At 36.1% G+C, this 20528-nt stretch overlaps 1 protein-coding gene across 6 annotated transcripts in view; it reads right to left on the reverse strand.

Moving 5' to 3' along the window:
* The window catches only part of LOC109409926 (nephrin), an 851818-nt gene that overhangs the window by 23237 nt on the left and 808053 nt on the right, over positions 1-20528 (reverse strand). For 4 of the 6 annotated variants that reach the window (XM_062855795.1, XM_062855794.1, XM_062855791.1 and 1 more), the window contains 3 exons: positions 20273-20473; positions 10295-10885; positions 9608-9802 (listed from right to left, as the gene is read on the reverse strand). In XM_062855795.1, coding sequence (XP_062711779.1) covers positions 9608-9802; positions 10295-10885; positions 20273-20473 — 987 coding nt within the window. The remainder of the gene's footprint in view (positions 1-9607; positions 9803-10294; positions 10886-20272; positions 20474-20528) is intronic. The other 2 variants (XM_062855793.1, XM_062855792.1) reach the window with 1 other exon arrangement.

The following is a 20528-nucleotide window of genomic DNA, read 5'->3' on the forward strand; positions in this document are numbered from 1 at the left end:
AACAAGCCCAACAAATGACCAACACAACGTGAATCATGGCAACCTCGGATGAATGTCGGGCTACAATGACAAATATTTGTCATTATGACAAACAGTCTAATGGCCCCTTTATTCAGTAGAGTAAACCGAGGGTAAGCGGAGAGCAAGCTGAAATTGAGGATGGAATGAGTCAACAATGGGTTGTTGGCGAGTTGACATGTTTCTTGGCTAAGGCAGAACGGTGAGCCAAGAATAACTGCATTACAAATTAAAAGTGTTTCGGGAATAAGTGAAGAGTGGGTTGTTGGTGAGTTGACAATGTTTGATTTCCTCATTTGAGTGAGTGGAAAGCAAGCTTAAAATGAATCAAATGAATCTTCACTTATTCCCAACTCACTTTTGGTTTGTTATTTAGTCATTTTTGGCTCACTGTACTGCCTTAGTCAAGCGAGCCAAAAGTAACTAGATCGCAAACAGGATGTGAGGCGAAAATGAGTCTACAGTCAGTGGGTTGTTGGTGAGTAGAAAGTGATTCGTGACTAACTCAGTAGAATAAACCGTGGATGAGTGGAGAACAAGCTGAAATTGAGGGTGGAATGAGCCAACAATGGGTTGTTGGTGAGCTGACAGTGTTTCGTGACTAATCAACATCAGTGAGTTGAGGGTAACTGGAAGGCAAGCTGAAAATAATCTCGCTTTGAATCATGAGTGAGATGTTGGTAAGTTGACAGTGAATCGTAACAAACTCACTAAAGTGAGCCATTTGGCACCAATTTTTCAAATGGAGGAGAACGGGCCTCTGGACCTACTAATACCTGAAAGTTGCAAACTGAATGTGAAGCGAGAATCAGTCGACAGTGTGTTGATAGAGTTTCTTGACTAAGTCAGTAGAGTGAGCCAAGAGTGATTGGATAACAAGCAAAAAGTGTATTGTGACTAACTCAGTAGAGTAAACCGACGGTGGGTGGAGAGCAAGCTGAGAATAAGGCGAGAATGAGTCATGAGTAACATGACCGCAAAGTGACAGTGAGGCGAGAATGTGCTAAGAGTGGCCTGTTGCTGAATTGACAATGTTTCTTGACTAAGTCAGTGGAGTGAAGCGAGGATGAGTGGAGAGCATTCTGAAATTTAGGCGAGATTAAGCCAAGAAAGGATTGTTAATGAGTTGACAGTGTTACTTTGACATAGTTAGTTGAGAGTGAGTTGAGAGTGACTGGATAACAAGCTAAAAGTGAGTCGAGAATGAGCTGAGAGAAAGTAACTCAGTAGAATAAACCGAGGGTGAGTGGAGAGCAAGCTGAAATTGAAGCGAGAAAGAATCAAGTGTGGATTGTTGGTCAGTTTACAGTGTTTCTTGACTAAGTCAGTAGAGTAAGCCAAGAGTGACTGGATGGTAAGCTAAATAGTAAAAAAAATAGTCGATAGTGAGTTGAATGCATGCCAAGTACTGAGTCGAATATCGGTGCATAGTGAATAACGAGAGAAATGGGAAAGTAAATCAGAATCGTTATAGAGTTAGAGATGAGTTAGGATTTTTTTTCTGTCTGTCAAGGACAATTCAGTCAAGGGTAGAACGAGAGTAAATTCATAATGAGTTCAGAATGAGATGAGAATAAGTGGGAGTGTTAAAGTGGCTTGAGAGTGAACCAAGAGTCGGTATGAAAGTGAGACGTAAGTGCAGTGAGAGTGGGTCAGGAGTAGATCAGAAGTTCAACTTGGCAATACGTAAGTCAAGAAGAAGACGAAAATAAGCAGGAAATTTAAACTTAGCTGATGATGAGAGAGAGAGTCAATAATGAGTGGAAAATGTGACGGTAGTGAGTCACAATTAGATTGAAAATTATATTGAAGTTGAGAGCGAGTCAAGACTAAGACGAGAAAAGGGTGGAGTAGATTGAGAGGGAGAGAAAAAGTTTAATCAAAAGTGAGATGACAAAGCACTCAGAGTGAGTCACAAGTGAATACAAAGTGAGTGGTGCGTTAGTCAAGAATCAGACGAAAATACGAAAAATAAAATAGAACTGAGTTGAAAAAGTGAGTTTCATGAGTAGAGTGAATCATTTGTTAAACTAGTGATACAGACAGTTGAGTGTAGTTTAATATTGTGTCACGAACGAGTTTGTTATAATTGAAAGTAAGTTGGAAGTTTATCAAAAGTGAATATAAAGTGAATCAAAGTTCGATCAGAAGTATATCCAAAATCAGTCGTGAGAAAGTCGATAGAGTGTGAAGAGTGGGGCGAAAGTGAGGTGGGTCGAATGATGTCAACCTAGTCTTGGGTCAAAGTGTCAACCTAGTCTAGGGTGAGTGAAGAATGAATTGAGAGCAAGTTATTAGTGAATCAAAAGTGAGATGACAATAAATAGACAACAGGGCAGTATGAGCGAGTCAAAAGTAAATCAAAAGAGAAAGTGAGACGTGATTAAGCCAAGGGGTCTTGATTATAAAAAAAATGGGCTAAAGGCAATTGAGGACTGCGTCGAAAATGAATCGACGATAAGGGTGAGTGAGAGTATTTATTTATTTTTATTTATTTATGTGAACCCGTAACGTAGTGAGTAGCGAGTCAGTCAAGAGTGAGTTAATTAAGAATGAGTCAAGATTAAATTAAAAGTGAGTCGACAGTGCGTAGAGCATTCTCTATTAAAGAGGTCTCTAGGCAGGGCCCATATAGCCGAGGCGGTAAACGCACGGGTATTCAGCATGACCATGCTGAGGGTGACGGGTTCGATTCCCGGTCGGTCCAGGATCTTTTGTAAAGGAAATTTCCTTGACTTCCTTGGGCATAGAGTATCTTCGTGCCTGCCACACGATATACACATGCAAAATGGTCAATGGCTGAGGAAGCTCTCAGTTAATAACTGCGGAAGTGCTCATAGAACACTAAGCTGAGAAGCAGGCTTTGTCCCAGTGAGGACGTTACGCCAAGAAGCAAGAGAGATAGTATCAAAGATGATAGAGAGTCAATGTTTAAACTAAAAAGAAGTGGAAGTAGTGGATTGAGAGAATGAGAGTCCAACATGGATCGAGAGTGAGGTTACAAAGCATTAAGAGTGAGTCATTAGTAAATCACGAGTGACTCCAAAGTGAGTGGTCAGTAAGCCAAGCGTGAAATGAGAATACGTTGAAAAAATAGAACTAAGTTGAAAGAGTGAGTGTCATGAATGGGATAAAGAGTAGGTTTGCATGAATCCAAAATAAACCGTGAGCAAATCAGGCGATGCAGATGAAAAAATAGAAATGAGTTGAATTTAGTTGATGAAGAACAAGTTGAATATTTGTTGAAAATACTCTTAATTAAGTGAGTCAACAGTAGATCAGATGTTTGTCCAAAATGAAGCGTGAGTAAGTCTATTATTGGACGAGAGTGTGTGGAAATAATAAGCACTGCGTTTAAAGAGTGAGATAGATAGTCAGAAGTGGGATGAACGTGAGAGCGGCTTGATCGAGAGTGAGTGAAAAGTAAGTCAAAAGTAAACGTGAAAAATACAGAAGTGAGTTAGAAGAGAGTGGATCAAAGTATACTGGAAGTATGTCTCAAATGAATCTGATGTATGATGAGCATAAGTCAAGAGAGAGATACTAATAAGGCAGCATCCATTTATTACGTAACGCTAAAATCGACATTTCTTGACCCCCCTCCCCCCTCCGTAACGCTTTTTTGTATGAAAATTCTAAAATTTTTATATGAGCCGTAACGCTTGATCGTACTCCCCCCTTCCCCTAGAGCGTTACGTAATTTGTGGACAGTGCTTAAGAGGAATTAATTAGAACCTTGTCTGTAGTGAGTCAAGAACAGATTGAGAGTAACTTATAAGTGAGTCAAGAGTGAGATGAGAATAACTGGATAGTTTTAAAAGTAGCTTGACAGTGAGTCAAGATTCAGTTCTAAAGTGAGATAAAAGTGCAGTATGAGTAAGTCAAGAGTAAATCAAAATTAAAAGTGAGCCGAGATTATGCAAAAAAACATTTCAGAATTCAGTTGAGAGAGCTGCCCATCACTGTGAGAAAGTTACTCATTCGATGAGCATGTTAAGTTTCACGTGTATTAAAAAGAGTGAGCTCAGTGAGAGTCGCAAATTAATCAAGAGTGAGACATGGGTTGAGCGGTTGAGCAGAGAGTAGCTAAATTTAAATTAACTGGTAATTAAGAAGGATTCAAGAGTAGATCAATAGAATTTTCTATCAAGTGAGCTGAGAAAAGCTCAAGAACGAGGCAAGAGCGCGGTAAAACTCAATTAGACGAGAGTAAATAGTATGTTTAACCGTTATGTGTGCGACAAACTTTTTACTTTTTTCTACACCGTGCTTTTTAAATGGGCGCTGGGTACCCGGGTACTCTGTCGGCCTCATAAGGGTTAAAGTGAGTCGAGTATAACGATAGTGAACCTAACATGAGATGAGAGTAAGCCAAGACTAGATAAGGGCTTGATGGAGACTTGGGAAATCTGGGCCTCTCATCCCAAGCAGGTATTGGATTTCATACGAAATGCAGTACCTGATTGGGAAACACGCCAATAGCTGTGAGGATGATCATTTATCCATAGTGATGAGTCTTTTCAGTACGGCAAAAATAAAGAGGATGACACTACAATAGATCAAATTAATGGTCGCAGTGGTACTATGTCCCCAACAGAAAAAAGCCAAGACTTTGACGAGAAAATGGAAAAAGGGAGAAAGTACAAGATGGAAAATTGAAGTTGGTTGAAAATGGGTCCAAAGTGATCGAAAATGGCTTGAAACGGAATCAAGAGTAAGAGTTGGTTGTGAGTAAATAAAGAGTGAGGTAAGAATATGCGACAAAGAGTAGATCAGAGTTCAGAGAGAGAGAGATAAAAGTTGTTCGAATATGTGTCGAAAGTGAGTCTAGACTCTATCCAGACTGAATTGGGAATGAATCGAAAGTGAGTCAAGACTGAGATGAAGGAAAAAGTAGTAGGTTGAAGGTGATTGAACACTGGATCGAAAGTGAATCGACAGTGCGTCAAGGGTAGGTGAGAGAGTATTTATGTTTTTAAGTGAACCGAAAGTGAGTCACGAGTCAGTCAATAATGAGACGAAAATATGTAGAAAAAATAGAAGGTAATTAAGAATGAGACGAAATTTGATTAAAGGTGAGTCGACAGTACGTCGAGATTGAGTCAGAAATATATATAGAGTGCACCCGAAACGATTGGAAAAAAGTAAAATGGGTTATAATAATTAGAGAAAATATTTGGAAATGAGTTGAGCGTATGTAGACTGAGTAGACATAGTAGACTGAGATTAACAGTTAGTCCTGAATTTGCAGAAAGTCAACCCAAAGTAAGTCGTGTATAAGCAAAGAGTGCGACGAGAATAGAAAACAAGAAAAGAAGATATAAAAAATATAGGTTTGATGAGAATGTAGTGGTCGAAAGTGAGTGGACAGTGAATCAATAGTGAGTTATAAGTAGACCAAACATGAATCCAAAATCAGTTGTTAGTCAATCAAGAGTAAGATGAGAAAACGAGACAAAAGGTAGAATTAAGTTCAGAGTGAGATTTCACGACGAATGAATGTCGAAAGTGAGTGTGATTAGTGCATATTAAAACCAAATTCAATGTGATTGAACAGTTCATCAAGCGTAGTCAGAGAGTTAATCAAGACTTCAGCCGAAGTGAGTCGTGAGTAAGTCAGGAATGAGACGAGAATATGTAGAAAAAATAGTACTGAGTTAAGGGTGAGTCAAGAGCGAGTTGAAAGTGAGTCAACAGTGTGTCGAGAATGAGGAAAGATTGAATCGAGAGTAGACTCAAATTAATTTGAAAGTAAGTATATCGAATCATGATAATTAGGGGACAAACATAGCAGTGAGTTGTGTTTTTGTCAAGGATGTATAAATTGACAGAATAGGTCCCGAATGGTAGGAAGTGATTCGATGGGGAATCGAAAGTGAGTCAAAGGTGAGTTGTGAGTGTGATGAGAAAACGAGACAAAAAGTAGAACTGCGTTCAGAGAGAGGTAAAAGTTAGTTTATTGTGTGTCAAAAGTGAGTCTAGCCGGAGTATATCGATACAGATTTCAAAGTGAACCGAAGGTGAATCACGACTGAGATGAGAATAAGAAAAAAATATCAATGAGTTGAAGGTGATCCGATAATAAATCGAAAGTGAGTCGACAGGGCATCAAGGGTTAGTCAGAGAGTAGATCACGAAGTGAGTCGTTAGTAAGTCAAAAAATGATACGAGAATAAGTAGAAAAAATGGTTGTGAGTTGAAAGTGAGTCGAGAGCGAGTTGAAAGTGAGTTGAAAGTGAGTCGAGAATGAGTACTGAATGAGTAAGTGAACTCAAAATAATTTGAAAGTTCGTATGTTGGGTCATGATAATTAGAGGAAAAATATAGAAGTCAGTTGACTGTTTGTCAAGATAGATTCCATTAATATTGACAGTGAGACTGGAGTTAACTGAAAGTGAACCAAAAGTGGAGAGCTAGTCTTTACGCGATAAACAAATGTAATAGAAAAAATAGAAAACGGAAGATTGAAGTTGGTTGAAAATGAGTCCCGGGTGGTCGAAAGTGATTGGACAGAGTGTCAAAAGTGAATCAAAGGTGAGTTGTGAGTAAATCAAGAGTGAGATGGTAATATGAGGCAAAAAGTAGAACTGAGTTCGAGTTCGGAGAGAGGTAAAATTTCGTTAAATGTGTGTATAAAATGGGTCTAGCTAGAGAATATCAAGACAGAAAGTGATTCGAAGGTAAGTCAAGACTGAGATGAGAACAAGGAAACATATAAATTAGTTGAAGGTAATCCGATAATATATCGAAAGTGAGTCGACAGTGCATCAAGGGTAAGTCAGAGAGAAGACCAAGTGAGTCGTGAGTAAGTCAAAAATGAGACTAGAATAATTAGAAAAAATGATTGTGAGTTAAAAGTAAGTCGAGAATGAGTATTGAATGAGTAAGTAAACTCAAAATAATATGAAAGTATGTATGTTGGATCATGATAATTAGAGGAAAAATGTAGAAGTCAATTGACTGTTTGTCAAAATAAATTAGATTAATATTGAAAGTGAGATAGGAGTTAACCCATAGTGAATAAAAAGTGGAGAGCAAGCAATGACTATGACAAACGAATGAAATGGAGGAAATAGAAGACGGAAAATAGAAGTGAGTTGAGGATGCGTACCGAGTGACCAATGTAGAAGTAGAAGTGATTCGACAAGAGAGTCAAAAGTTAGTCGTGACTAAATCTAGAGTGAGATGAGAATGCGAGACAAGAAGTAGAATTGAGTTCAGAGAGAAATAGATAAAAGTTCGTAAAATGTGTGTCGAAAGTGAGTCTAGCTAGAGTATATCAAAATCAATTCAACTTGCAACGAAAGTGAGTTAAGACTTAGCTGTGAAATAAAAATTCAGTTGATTCAGAAATGAATCGGAAGCGTAAGTTGGAGAGTAGATCAAGAGTGAATCCGAAGTTAGTAGTAAGTAAGACAAGGGTGAGAAGAGAATAAGCACAAAATACAGTAGTGAGTTGAAAGTGAGTGTAGAGCGAATTGAAAATGAGTCGAGAATGAGTAAAAAATATAAATAAAAAATGGAGAGTAAGCTAAGACTTTGGGTTGAGAATGAGTCTCAATCCAAAGTGAGTCGTGAGTAGGTCGAGAATGATACGAGAATATGAAGAAAAAAATAGAAGTGAGTTAAGTGTGAGTCGAAAGTGAGTTGAAAGTGAGTTGACAGTGCGTTGAAAATGAGTTAGGAGTTTCGTACATCGATAGTGAACTCAAAATGGTTTCAAAGTAAGTAAACTGGTAAATTAGTATTAGATGACTCATTTGAAAGTGAGTTGAATGTGTGTCAAAAAAAAAGAGAGGGTTGACTTCCCATTTAAAAATAATACTAAACGATCACATCTTTACGAAACCCACTATAACAACCACCCCGCCCAACCTACACAAGACATTCCGGACATTCCGAGCAAAATTTAATTGGAAACTATTTGCCACGTTGCGCTCCACCGACTTTCTTCTGTCGGACCGACCGACCGACCGACAAGTTCAAGTTTGAGTTTCGTTTCGTTTCGATTTTTTCTGCCACTCACCACCCTCGGATCTCACACTCAGTCCCCACCGCCACCCATAGTCGCCGCAGTTCCAGAGGAAAGCAAGCAATGACTTGTTGAAAGCAGTAATTTTTCGCTTTTGTTTAATTTGCCATCCGCTTGTCGGGGGCGCTGGTCGATGTCGACAGTGAACTTCCGGTCTCCGGTTTGGACCTGCGGTCAATGCAACGGGACCCTTCCTCCAGCGGGAGGAACTGTTGCAACATATTCTGGTGCGAAGCACCATATCTGTCCAGTTTTATTGGAGACGAGTGCAGAAGGAGGAACAGTAGTTGTAAAGTTGACTGCAACAGAGTCGTTCGTTCGTCCGTTTGTTCGTTTGTGGGAACTTTCGATTGACGACTATTGGTTGCTGTCTTGTTCTACGCCACGATATATTGAATTGAGAGTTTCTCGGAAGCAGATGATAAAATAGGGGGAGTAGATTGGATTTCAAAGTTTGGATTTGTTCGGTGTGTTCAATTGATGCGACGTGAAACATTTGAAAACAGTTTGAAAATGTTTTAAATTGTTAACACAGCTGGTTGACCACTGGGGTATTAAATTTACTTCAAATAAACTGAATGAAGAAGTATATCGGAAAGTAGTTGAATTTGGGACAATTTTTGATACTATTGATTTGACATACAAGCACTTTGATGTTTACAAAATGATAAAGCTTTAAGAACTTTTAAATTAATAAATTTAAAAATTTTTAGTTCAATATTTTAAAATTTCTTCATTTTTTTAATATTTCAATTTTGTTCAAATTTATATTTTTTTTAAATTTAAAAATATTTAAGTTTTTTAAACTTTTTAAATCTCTTAAATTTTTATAAAATATTTTGAATCTATTAAATTAAAAAAAAATATTTTTTTTTAAATTTATTGTTTTAGATTTTTAAATTTTTTAAAAATTTTATTTCTTTTGAATCTTTTTAATTTTTAATTTTTTTTAATATTTTGAATCGATTAAATTTTTAAAGATTTTCATTTTTTTTATTTTCAATTTTTTTCAATTTTTTAAATTTTTTAATTTTTTTTATATTTTTAAATTTTTTGAATTTTTTAAATTTTTTAAATTTTTTAAAATTTTTAAATTTTTATTTTTTTTTAATTTTTTAAATTTTTCTTCAACAATTACGCGTTTTATTCATCAGGAGCTTGTACCATAAACTTTTTCAGTGCTTCCACTTGCCCAGTCGCTCCTCACGCAAAGTTGAGCTGAAAACGTTGTTTTAGGTCACAGGTATGTTGAAAGTCAACGCACAGGTCAGAAGCCTCAACGGAAATAAGAGAGAGTTAATTAGCGTAACGAGAGATTCAGAACAACAGCTTTCGATTGTACTGTTCAGTTCAGTTGTGTCCTACCATTGCACTAACCGAAATTAGGAAACCACCACGACTGCACACCAACGACGAGAGCAAATCATGATCCGGAACCATACTTGTTAGTATGGAACATTCCCGGTAACGGGACGACAGTTCCCTGCTATCGTCGTCACTGGGAATGTTGACGAAACAAGAAAAAATCATCATCATCATCATCAGCGCGTCATTTACCCCGTTTCACTCGCTTGTGGCTGGTCCGCCGGTGGATGCAGCACCCGATGAGCAGGATATTGAGCAGCACTAGACAAATGCCGGCCGCGACCCCGATCAGCAGCAGCAGCCCGGACGCCCCTATGGAGGACGGCGGAGGGCCACCGACCGGGGGCTTACTGCCCAGCGACGATGCCGGCTGGGACGGAGGGGAGTCTGTCGTAGGGTGGAACGGTTAAGGGATTTTGAAGGGGTGAGGGAAGGGATTTCGGTTTGGTTCGTGTCCGGTCAAACGCGGATTAGGATAATGAAGGTTGGATCGCCGCGTCGTCGTTGTCGTCGTTGGGCGTTTCGGGTTCGATGGGTGAACGAGTGTATGTGTGTGTGTGTTAGTAAGCGTTTGGAAAACGGAGAAAGATGTAAGATTAATTTCAGTCTTTAATTAAAATTTACGGAATCCCCGTCCAGCACGGGGTGGTCCGGAGCGGGTAAGTTTGGAGCGGGGTTCGGGAGGATAAGAACGGAACGGAAATGAATTCAGGGAAAGCTTTTTTCTCGCGTATTTAGGGGAGGCTACTTCACCTGATGGCTGTAAGCCGAACCGTGGAAGCACCTCGAACCCGCCTTCGCGCAGCCAAGCCCTCCCGAATCCAATCCGTTGTTGTTGGTTGAGAGGGTCATTAATATGCAAAAAACGGTCAACGTTACCTTTGGTTTGTGCCCGGGTCAGGTCCGGCAGGTACTTGCTGGATCCAAGCGCATTGGATGCCATCACCGAGAACAGGTACAGCGTGTTCATTCGCAGTCCGGCGATGGTCAGTTTGTGCGAGTTTGGAAGACTGTCCTCGTAGCGGTAGTGGTCGCTGTTGGCTTCCCGGTACCGCACCCGGTAGTTAGCCTTCATGCCACCGTCGAAGCCGGGAGTCCACGCGACGGTCACCGTGTCGTGGGTTACGTTCAGAACGTTGAGACTGAGCGGTGGATCCGGTGGGGAGGTCACGTCCAGACGGACGCTCTCCTTGACGCTACCGAGCTCGTTGCGGGCGATGCACTCGTACACTCCGTAGTCGTTGGAGCTGACCCGTTCGATTAGCAGGATCGATTCGTAGGTGAGCGAGTCGATGTGTTTGTACTCCACCAGGTATTTGGACGTTTGGTTGACGCTGAGGTTCTGACCGGCCCGGGACCAGTAGAACTTGGGACGGGGTGCTGCCTGGGCGCGACATGGTAGACGACCACGCTCACCGGAGCTGGCTGCTGCACGAAGCATCGGCGGGGACTTGTCGATCTCGGGGATGACTGTGGAGAATGGGAAGATGAAATGTAAATTGGGATTATTTGAGATCATTGATGTCGTACGCAGTTATCACGTATGCTATCAAGAATGCACTTAAAAATAAATTAAAGTGAGAAGAATTGAAATGATAAGATAATCGAAGAATTTTTAAATAAAAAAAACGATAAATAAGAACAACAAAAAGAACAAGCATAATTAACAGAAGAATCCTCAGAATGGTCATCAGAAGAATCATTAGAAGAATTGCAAGAAGAATCATCTTAAATAATCAGAAAAATAATTAGACAAGCCATCAGAAGAATCATCAGAAGACCCAGAAGGATCTTCAGAAGAATCTTCAGAAGAATCTTCAGAAGAATCTTCAGAAGAATCTTCAGAGGAATCTTCAGAAGAATATTCAAAAGAATCTTCAGAAGCATCTTCAACAGAATCTTCAGAAAAATCTTCACAAAAATCTTCAGAACAGTACTCAGAAGAATCTTCAGAAGAATCTTCAGAGGAATCTTCAGAAGAATCTTCAGAGGAATCTTCAAAAGAATCTTCAGAAGTATCTTCAGAAGAATTTTCAGATGTATATTCAGAAGAATCTTCAGAAGAAATTTCAGAAGAATCTCCAGAAGAATCTTCAGAGAAATCTTCAAAAAAATTCTTCAAAAAAATCCTTAAAAATCATCAGAAGAATCTTCAGAAGAATCATCAGAAGAATCATCAGAAAAATCATCAGAAGAATCATCAGAAAACTCTTCAGAAGAATCTTCAGAAGAATCTTCAGGAGAATCTTCAAAGCAATCTTCAGAAGAATCTTCAGAAGAATCTGCGGAAGAATCTTCAAAAGAATCTACAGAAGAATCTTCAAAAGAATCTTCAAAAAAATCTTCAAAAGCATCTTCAGAAGAATTTTCAGAAGAATCTTCAGGAGAATCTTCAGAAAAATCTTCAGAAAAATCGTCAGAAGAATCTTCAGAAGAATTTTTAGAAAAAGCTTCAGAAGAATCTTCTGAAGAATCTTCAGAAGAATCTTCAGAAGCATCTTCAGAAGAATTTTCAGAAGAATTTTCAGAAGAATCTTCAGAAGAATCTTCAGAAGAATCTTCAGAAGAATCTTCAGAAGAATCTTCAAAAGAATCCTTAGAAGCATTTGCAGAAGAATCTTCAGGAGAATTTTCAGAAGAATCTTCAGAAGAATCTTCAGAAGAATCTTCAGAAGAATCTTCAGAAGAATCTTCAGAAGAATCTTCAGAAGAATCTTCAGAAGAATCTTCAGAAGAATCTTCAGAAGAATCTTCAGAAGAATCTTCAGAAGAATCTTCAGAAGAATCTTCAGAAGAATCTTCAGAAGAATCTTCAGAAGAATCTTCAGAAGAATCTTCAGAAGAATCTTCAGAAGAATCTTCAGAAGAATCTTCAGAAGAATCTTCAGAAGAATCTTCAGAAGAATCTTCAGAAGAATCTTCAGAAGAATGTTCAGAAGAATCTTCAGAAGAATCTTCAGAAGAATCTTCAGAAGAATCTTCAGAAGAATCTTCAGAAAAATCTTCAAAAGAATCTTTAAAAGCATTTGCAGAAGAATCTTCAGAAGAATCTTCAGAAGAATCTTCAGAAGAATCTTCAGAAGAATCTTCAGAAGAATCTTCAGAAGAATCTTCAGAAGAATCTTCAGAAGAATCTTCAGAAGAATCTTCAGAAGAATCTTCAGAAGAATCTTCAGAAGAATCCTTAGAAGAAACTTCAGAAGAATCTTCAAAAGATTCTTCAGAAAAATCTTCAGAACAATCTTCAGAAGCATCTTCAGAACAATCTTCAGAAGAATCTTCAGAAGAATCTTCAGAAGAATCTTCAGAAGAATCTTCAGAAGGATCTTCAGAAGAATCTTCAGAAGAATCTTCAGAAGAATCTTCAGAAGAATCTTCAGAAGAATCTTCAGAAGAATCTTCAGAAGAATCTTCAGAAGAATCTTCAGAAGAATCTTCAGAAGAATCTTCAGAAGAATCTTCAGAAGAATCTTCAGAAGAATCTTCAGAAGAATCTTCAGAAGAATCTTCAGAAGAATCTTCAGAAGAATCTTCAGAAGAATCTACAGAATAATTAGAAGAATCTTCAGAAGAACCTTCAGAAGAATCTTCAGAAGACTCTCCAGAAGAATCTTTTGAAGACTCTTCAGAAGAATCTTCAGAAGAATCTTCAGAAGAATCTTCAGAAGAATCTTCAGAAGAATCTTCAGAAGAATCTTCAAAAGAATTCTCAGAAGAATCTTCAGAAGAATTTTCAAAAGAATCTTCAGAAGAATCTTCAGAAAAATCTTCAGAAGCATCTTTAGAACAATCTTCAGAAGAATCTTCAGAAGAATCTTCAGAAGAATCTTCAGAAGAATCTTCAGAAGAATCTTCAGAAGAATCTTCAGAAGAATCTTCAGAAGAATCTTCAGAAGAATCTTCAGAAGAATCTTCAGAAGAATCTTCAGAAGAATCTTCAGAAGAATCTTCAGAAGAATCTTCAGAAGAATCTTCAGAAGAATCTTCAGAAGAATCTTCAGAAGAATCTTCAGAAGAATCATCAGAAGAATCTTCAGAAGAATCTTCAGAAGAATCTTCAGAAGAATCTTCAGAAGAATCTTCAGAAGAATCTTCAGAAGAATCTTCAGAAGAATCTTTAGAAGAATCTACAGAATAACCAGAAGAATCTTCAGAAGAACCTTCAGAAGAATCTTCAGAAGACTCTCCAGAAGAATCTTCAGAAGAATCTTCAGAAGAATCTTCAGAAGAATCTTCAGAAGAATCTTCAGAAGAATCTTCAGAAGAATCTTCAGAAGAATCTTCAGAAGAATCTTCAGAAGAATCTTCAGAAGAATCTTCAGAAGAATCTTCAGAAGAATCTTCAGAAGAATCTTCAGAAGAATCTTCAAAAGAATCCTCAGAAGAATCTTCAGAAGAATTTTCAAAAGAATCTTCAGAAGAATCTTCAGAAGAATCTTCAGAAGAATCTTCAGAAGAATCTTCAGAAGAATCTTCAGAAGAATCTTCAGAAGAACCTTCAGAAGAATCTTCAGAAGAGTCTTCAGAAGAATCTTCAGAAAATCTCCAGAAAAATCTTCAGAAGAATCTTCAGAAGACTCTTCAGAAAAATCTTCAGAAGAATCTTAAAAAGAATCATCAGAAGAATCATCAGAAGACTCTTCAGAAGAATCTTCAGAAGAATCTTCAGAAGAATCTTCAGAAGAATCTTCAGAAGAATCTTCAGAAGAATCTTCAGAAGAATCTTCAGAAGAATCTTCAGAAGAATCTTCAGAAGAATCTTCAGAAGAATCTTCAGAAGAATCTTCAGAAGAATCTTCAGAAGAATCTTCAGAAGAATCTTCAGAAGAATCTTCAGAAGAATCTTCAGAAGAATCTTCAGAAGAATCTTCAGATGAATCTTCAGAAGAATCTTCAGAAGAATCTTCAGAAGAATCTTCAGAAGAATCTTCAGAAGAATCTTCAGAAGAATCTTCAGAAGAATCTTCAGAAGAATCTTCAGAAGAATCTTCAGAAGAATCATCAGAAGAATCTTCAGAAGAATCTTCAGAAGAATCTTCAGAAGAATCTTCAGAAGAATCTTCAGAAGAATCTTCAGAAGAATCTTCAGAAGAATCTTTAGAAGAATCTACAGAATAACCAGAAGAATCTTCAGAAGAACCTTCAGAAGAATCTTCAGAAGACTCTCCAGAAGAATCTTCAGAAGAATCTTCAGAAGAATCTTCAGAAGAATCTTCAGAAGAATCTTCAGAAGAATCTTCAGAAGAATCTTCAGAAGAATCTTCAGAAGAATCTTCAGAAGAATCTTCAGAAGAATCTTCAGAAGAATCTTCAGAAGAATCTTCAGAAGAATCTTCAGAAGAATCTTCAAAAGAATCCTCAGAAGAATCTTCAGAAGAATTTTCAAAAGAATCTTCAGAAGAATCTTCAGAAGAATCTTCAGAAGAATCTTCAGAAGAATCTTCAGAAGAATCTTCAGAAGAATCTTCAGAAGAACCTTCAGAAGAATCTTCAGAAGAGTCTTCAGAAGAATCTTCAGAAAATCTTCAGAAAAATCTTCAGAAGAATCTTCAGAAGACTCTTCAGAAAAATCTTCAGAAGAATCTTAAAAAGAATCATCAGAAGAATCATCAGAAGACTCTTCAGAAGAATCTTCAGAAGAATCTTCAGAAGAATCTTCAGAAGAATCTTCAGAAGAATCTTCAGAAGAAACTTCAGAAGAATCTTCAGAAGAATCTTCAGAAGAATCTTCAGAAGAATCTTCAGAAGAATCTTCAGAAGAATCTTCAGAAGAATCTTCGGAAGACTCTTCAGAAGAATCTTCAGAAGAATCTTCAGAAGAATCTTAAGAAGAATCTTCAGAAGAATTTTCGAAAGAATCTTCGGAAGACTCTTCAGAAAAAATCTTCAGAGGAATCATCAGAAGAATTTTCAGAAGAATATTTGGAAGAATCATCAGAAGAATCTTCAGAAGAATTTTCAGAAGAATCATTCGAAGATTATCAGAAATTCATCAGAAGAATCATGAGAAGAAACATCAGAAGGAAAATCAGAAGAATAATCAAAAGAGTCATCAAGAGAATCATTAAAAGAACCATCAGAAAAATTATCAGATAATTCTTCGGAAGTATCATCAGAAGCATCATCGGAAGAATCATCAGGAGAGCCATCAAAATAGTTATCAGAAGAATCTTTAAAAGAATCATCAGAAGAATAATCACAAAAATAACCAGAAGAATCATCAGAGATTCAGAAATTCAGAAATTCAGAAATTCAGAAATTCAGAAATTCAGAAATTCAGAAATTCAGAAATTCAGAAATTCAGAAATTCAGAAATTCAGAAATTCAGAAATTCAGAAATTCAGAAATTCAGAAATTCAGAAATTCAGAAATTCAGAAATTCAGAAATTCAGAAATTCAGAAATTCAGAAATTCAGAAATTCAGAAATTCAGAAATTCAGAAATTCAGAAATTCAGAAATTCAGAAATTCAGAAATTCAGAAATTCAGAAATTCAGAAGTTCTGAAATTCAGAAATTCAGAAATTCAGAAATTCAGAAATTCAGAAATTCAGAAATTCAGAAATTCAGAAATTCAGAAATTCAGAAATTCAGAAATTCAGAAATTCAGAAATTCAGAAATTCAGAAATTCAGAAATTCAGAAATTCAGAAATTCAGAAATTCAGATATTCAGATATTCAGAAATTCAGAAATTCAGAAATTCAGAAATTCAGAAATTCAGAAATTCAGAAATTCAGAAATTCAGAAATTCAGAAATTCAGAAATTCAGAAATTCAGAAATTCAGAAATTCAGAAATTCAGAAATTCAGAAATTCAGAAATTCAGAAATTCAGAAATTCAGAAATTCAGAAATTCAGAAATTCAGAAATTCAGAAATTCAGAAATTCAGAAATTCAGAAATTCAGAAATTCAGAAATTCAGAAATTCAGAAATTCAGAAATTCAGAAATTCAGAAATTCAGAAATTCAGAAATTCAGAAATTCAGAAATTCAGAAATTCAGAAATTCAGAAATTCAGAAATTCAGAAATTCAGAAATTCAGAAATTCAGAAATTCAGAAATTCAGAAATTCAGAAATTCAGAAATTCAGAAATTCAGAAATTCAGAAATTCAGAAATTCAGAAATTCAGAAATTCAGAAATTCAGAAATTCAGAAATTCAGAAATTCAGAAATTCAGAAATTCAGAAATTCAGAAATTCAGAAATTCAGAAATTCAGAAATTCAGAAATTCAGAAAAATTCAGAAATTCAGAAATTCAGAAATTCAGAAATTCAGAAATTCAGAAATTCAGAAATTCAGAAATTCAGAAATTCAGAAATTCAGAAATTCAGAAATTCAGAAATTCAGAAATTCAGAAATTCAGAAATTCAGAAATTCAGAAATTCAAAAATTCAGAAATTTAGAAATTTAGAAATTCAGAAATTCAGAAATTCAGAAATACATAAATTCATAAATTCATAAATTCATAAATTCATAAATTCAGAAATTCAGAAATTCAGAAATTCAGAAATTCAGAAATTCAGAAATTCAGAAATTCAGAAATTCAGAAATTCAGAAATTCAGAAATTCAGAAATTCAGAAATTCAGAAATTCAGAAATTCAGAAATTCAGAAATTCAGAAATTCAGAAATTCAGAAATTCAGAAATTCAGAAATTCAGAAATTCAGAAATTCAGAAATTCAGAAATTCAGAAATTCAGAAATTCAGAAATTCAGAAATTCAGAAATTCAGAAATTCAGAAATTCAGAAATTCAGAAATTCAGAAATTCAGAAATTCAGAAATTCAGAAATTCAGAAATTCAGAAATTCAGAAATTCAGAAATTCAGAAATTCAGAAATTCAGAAATTCAGAAATTCAGAAATTCAGAAATTCAGAAATTCAGAAATTCAGAAATTCAGAAATTCAGAAATTCAGAAATTCAGAAATTCAGAAATTCAGAAATTCAGAAATTCAGAAATTCAGAAATTCAGAAATTCAGAAATTCAGAAATTCAGAAATTCAGAAATTCAGAAATTCAGAAATTCAGAAATTCAGAAATTCAGAAATTCAGAAATTCAGAAATTCAGAAATTCAGAAATTCAGAAATTCAGAAATTCTGAGAAATCTGAAGAATCTGAAGAATCTGAAGAATCTGAAGAATCTGAAGAATCTGAAGAATCTGAAGAATCTGAAGAATCTGAAGAATCTGAAGAATCTGAAGAATCTGAAGAATCTGAAGAATCTGAAGAATCTGAAGAATCTGAAGAATCTGAAGAATCTGAAGAATCTGAAGAATCTGAAGAATCTGAAGAATCTGAAGAATCTGAAGAATCTGAAGAATCTGAAGAATCTGAAGAATCTGAAGAATCTGAAGAATCTGAAGAATCTGAAGAATCTGAAGAATCTGAAGAATCTGAAGAATCTGAAGAATCTGAAGAATCTGAAGAATCTGAAGAATCTGAAGAATCTGAAGAATCTGAAGAATCTGAAGAATCTGAAGAATCTGAAGAATCTGAAGAATCTGAAGAATCTGAAGAATCTGAAGAATCTGAAGAATCTGAAGAATCTGAAGAATCTGAAGAATCTGAAGAATCTGAAGAATCTGAAGAATCTGAAGAATCTGAAGAATCTGAAGAATCTGAAGAATCTGAAGAATCTGAAGAATCTGAAGAATCTGAAGAATCTGAAGAATCTGAAGAATCTGAAGAATCTGAAGAATCTGAAGAATCTGAAGAATCTGAAGAATCTGAAGAATCTGAAGAATCTGAAGAATCTGAAGAATCTGAAGAATCTGAAGAATCTGAAGAATCTGAAGAATCTGAAGAATCTGAAGAATCGGAAGAAAATTTGAAGAGTCTTCTGTCTTTGTCTTCTACCATCGGCTCAATGTCTTTCATTTTTTTATTTTCTATCTTCTTGTTTATCTTTTTTCTTTTATCTTCTTGCAAACATTGATTACTTTCTGTTTTCTTTTTTTTAATCTTTTTATTTTTCAATTTTTATTTTGATTCTCTGCAACATTATTTTTTATTGTGCTTTTCTACTTTTTTGATCATTTTTCATATATTTTTGTTTGTTTCTTCCATTTTTATTTTCTTAATCTTTTTGCCAGATCTTCTATCTGATATCTCTCATCTTTTTCTAAGCTCGTTGTCTTTTTAGAAACCTTAAAGTTTACTCTTCTAAGGGTCTTTTAGAAGAATAACGCAAAATTAAATAGTTGCAAAACCAAAAAAAAAAAAACACAAAGTTACAAAACAAATCACACACTCAGACTGGCAAATACCAGCTGAAATTTTATACCCATCAAAGTACCCATCTCGGGACCGTTCGAGTGTTATCTGGAACCGCTAACTTCCCACCGGAGTCGACAGAGTTTCAATTGCCAGAAATTCGCCGAAAATTGTCCGCCCGTTACAAACCGTTAAATTTTCACCAATCGAAAGCTATCTCCATTCGGCTCAGCTCAGCCAGCCACATCAACAAACCCATTCGTTCGCCAGCGCAGCCGTGCCACTTAAATCCCGGGTTCTCTACCTGTTGCTAAATTTACTGTGAAACTAACAATGTTTTATGCATTGCTCTCGCCGTCCAATCATCACCATTCCGAAGCCGAGGCCGGCTAACAACAAGGACGACTGCGTGGGCGAAGATAGGCAGTTGGTGGAGGTGCAAATGACACTGTGTAAAGCAACTGTGAGTATCAGATTTTACCTGGGACTACCAATTCACCTGGTACCTGCCATGCCAGCAACCAACGTAGGCGGTAGATTCAGATAGGTAGTCAGTCATTCGTTTGGAACATCTCTACGGTTTCAAAGCGAAAAACACCCATCACTGGCAGTGGCAGGCAGCAGTAGCGCGATAGAGACCAACTTTGATGTGCATTTGTCCATAACTCGTCGAAATACAACTCGCTCGACTCGTAGTTAGGGTGGCTGGGGGTTACATATTCTAACATAGCGCAAACAAAAATTAAAAAAGTGTCGCAAAACGTCAAGTTATAAAAAAAACAAAAATAAAAAAAGGAAATTTTTTCTTTTTTTTCAATTTTTAAAATTTGGCACTAAGTATTTGAAAATTTCATTATTTCTTCGGAATCTAGCTTTTATCAGAGCTGTGGTCCAAAACACAGTCCTTATAACTCCAGGGTTTTGTTTCCAAGATTTTTAAAGTTCATAGTTGCTTTTGGAATCAGCAAAGGTAACAGTAAAATAAGCAGATGCTGATTATAATGAAAACAATTCATAGCTTCATAAGAAAGTATTGTTATTAAAGCCCTTTGTAAACATTGGAGATCGAGAAATATAAATTTCAAAAGTTTAGGTACAAGTTTTTACAAATTTTACAAAATTTAAAAATGTAAATAAAAATTTTTTAAATTTTCAAAAAATCCGAAAAATTTTAAAATTTTACAATTTATAAAAAAAAATAAAAATCTTAAAAATTTTTAAAAATCTTATAAATTTTTATAAATTTTAAAACTGTTTCAAATTTTGAAACTTTTAGAAAACTTGAAACATTTCTTAAGTTTAAAAAAACTTCTAAATTTTGAAGCATTTCTTAAATTTAGAAAATTTCAAATAAGTTCCTAATGGTCGATTATCTTATTTATTTATTTATTTTATATGAAAACAAACATTTAAAGTTTTTTGAAATGATGTCCAAAACTGGTACCCTGATCCCAGACGTCACCAACTGCGAAATCAGAGAACTGTACTCAAAACAGCAAGTACTGTGCAAGCCGCTCTGTATGTGTGCCGTGTGTGCACCTACAAATTTATGTAGGTCGTCGGCTCGGTTTGGGCACGCTGTACTGACTGGGTACCTCTGTAGGGGGAAGGCTTTCGGTTGTGCTTGTGCTTGAGCGGTACTTACATTTCACAATCAATAAAACATCACGGCTGGTTGGGTTCGCAACACGATTATCAGCGATACAGCGGAAATTGCCAACATCCTCGCGCCGTGCATCCTTGATGTGTAGATAGCTCGTCCCGTTGGCGTACGTTGTCGACGTTTTTATCGTCATGTCGTACCCGATCCGTTCCCAGCGAATGTGCTCCTCGTTCAGCGGTTTGCCTGGATGGGTGTTTTTTTTTGTTCGAGGGAGAGGGAAAAATTGGAAGAGAAGAAA

Source organism: Aedes albopictus, chromosome 3, assembly GCF_035046485.1.
Source record: "Aedes albopictus strain Foshan chromosome 3, AalbF5, whole genome shotgun sequence".
NCBI lineage: Eukaryota > Metazoa > Arthropoda > Insecta > Diptera > Culicidae > Aedes > Aedes albopictus.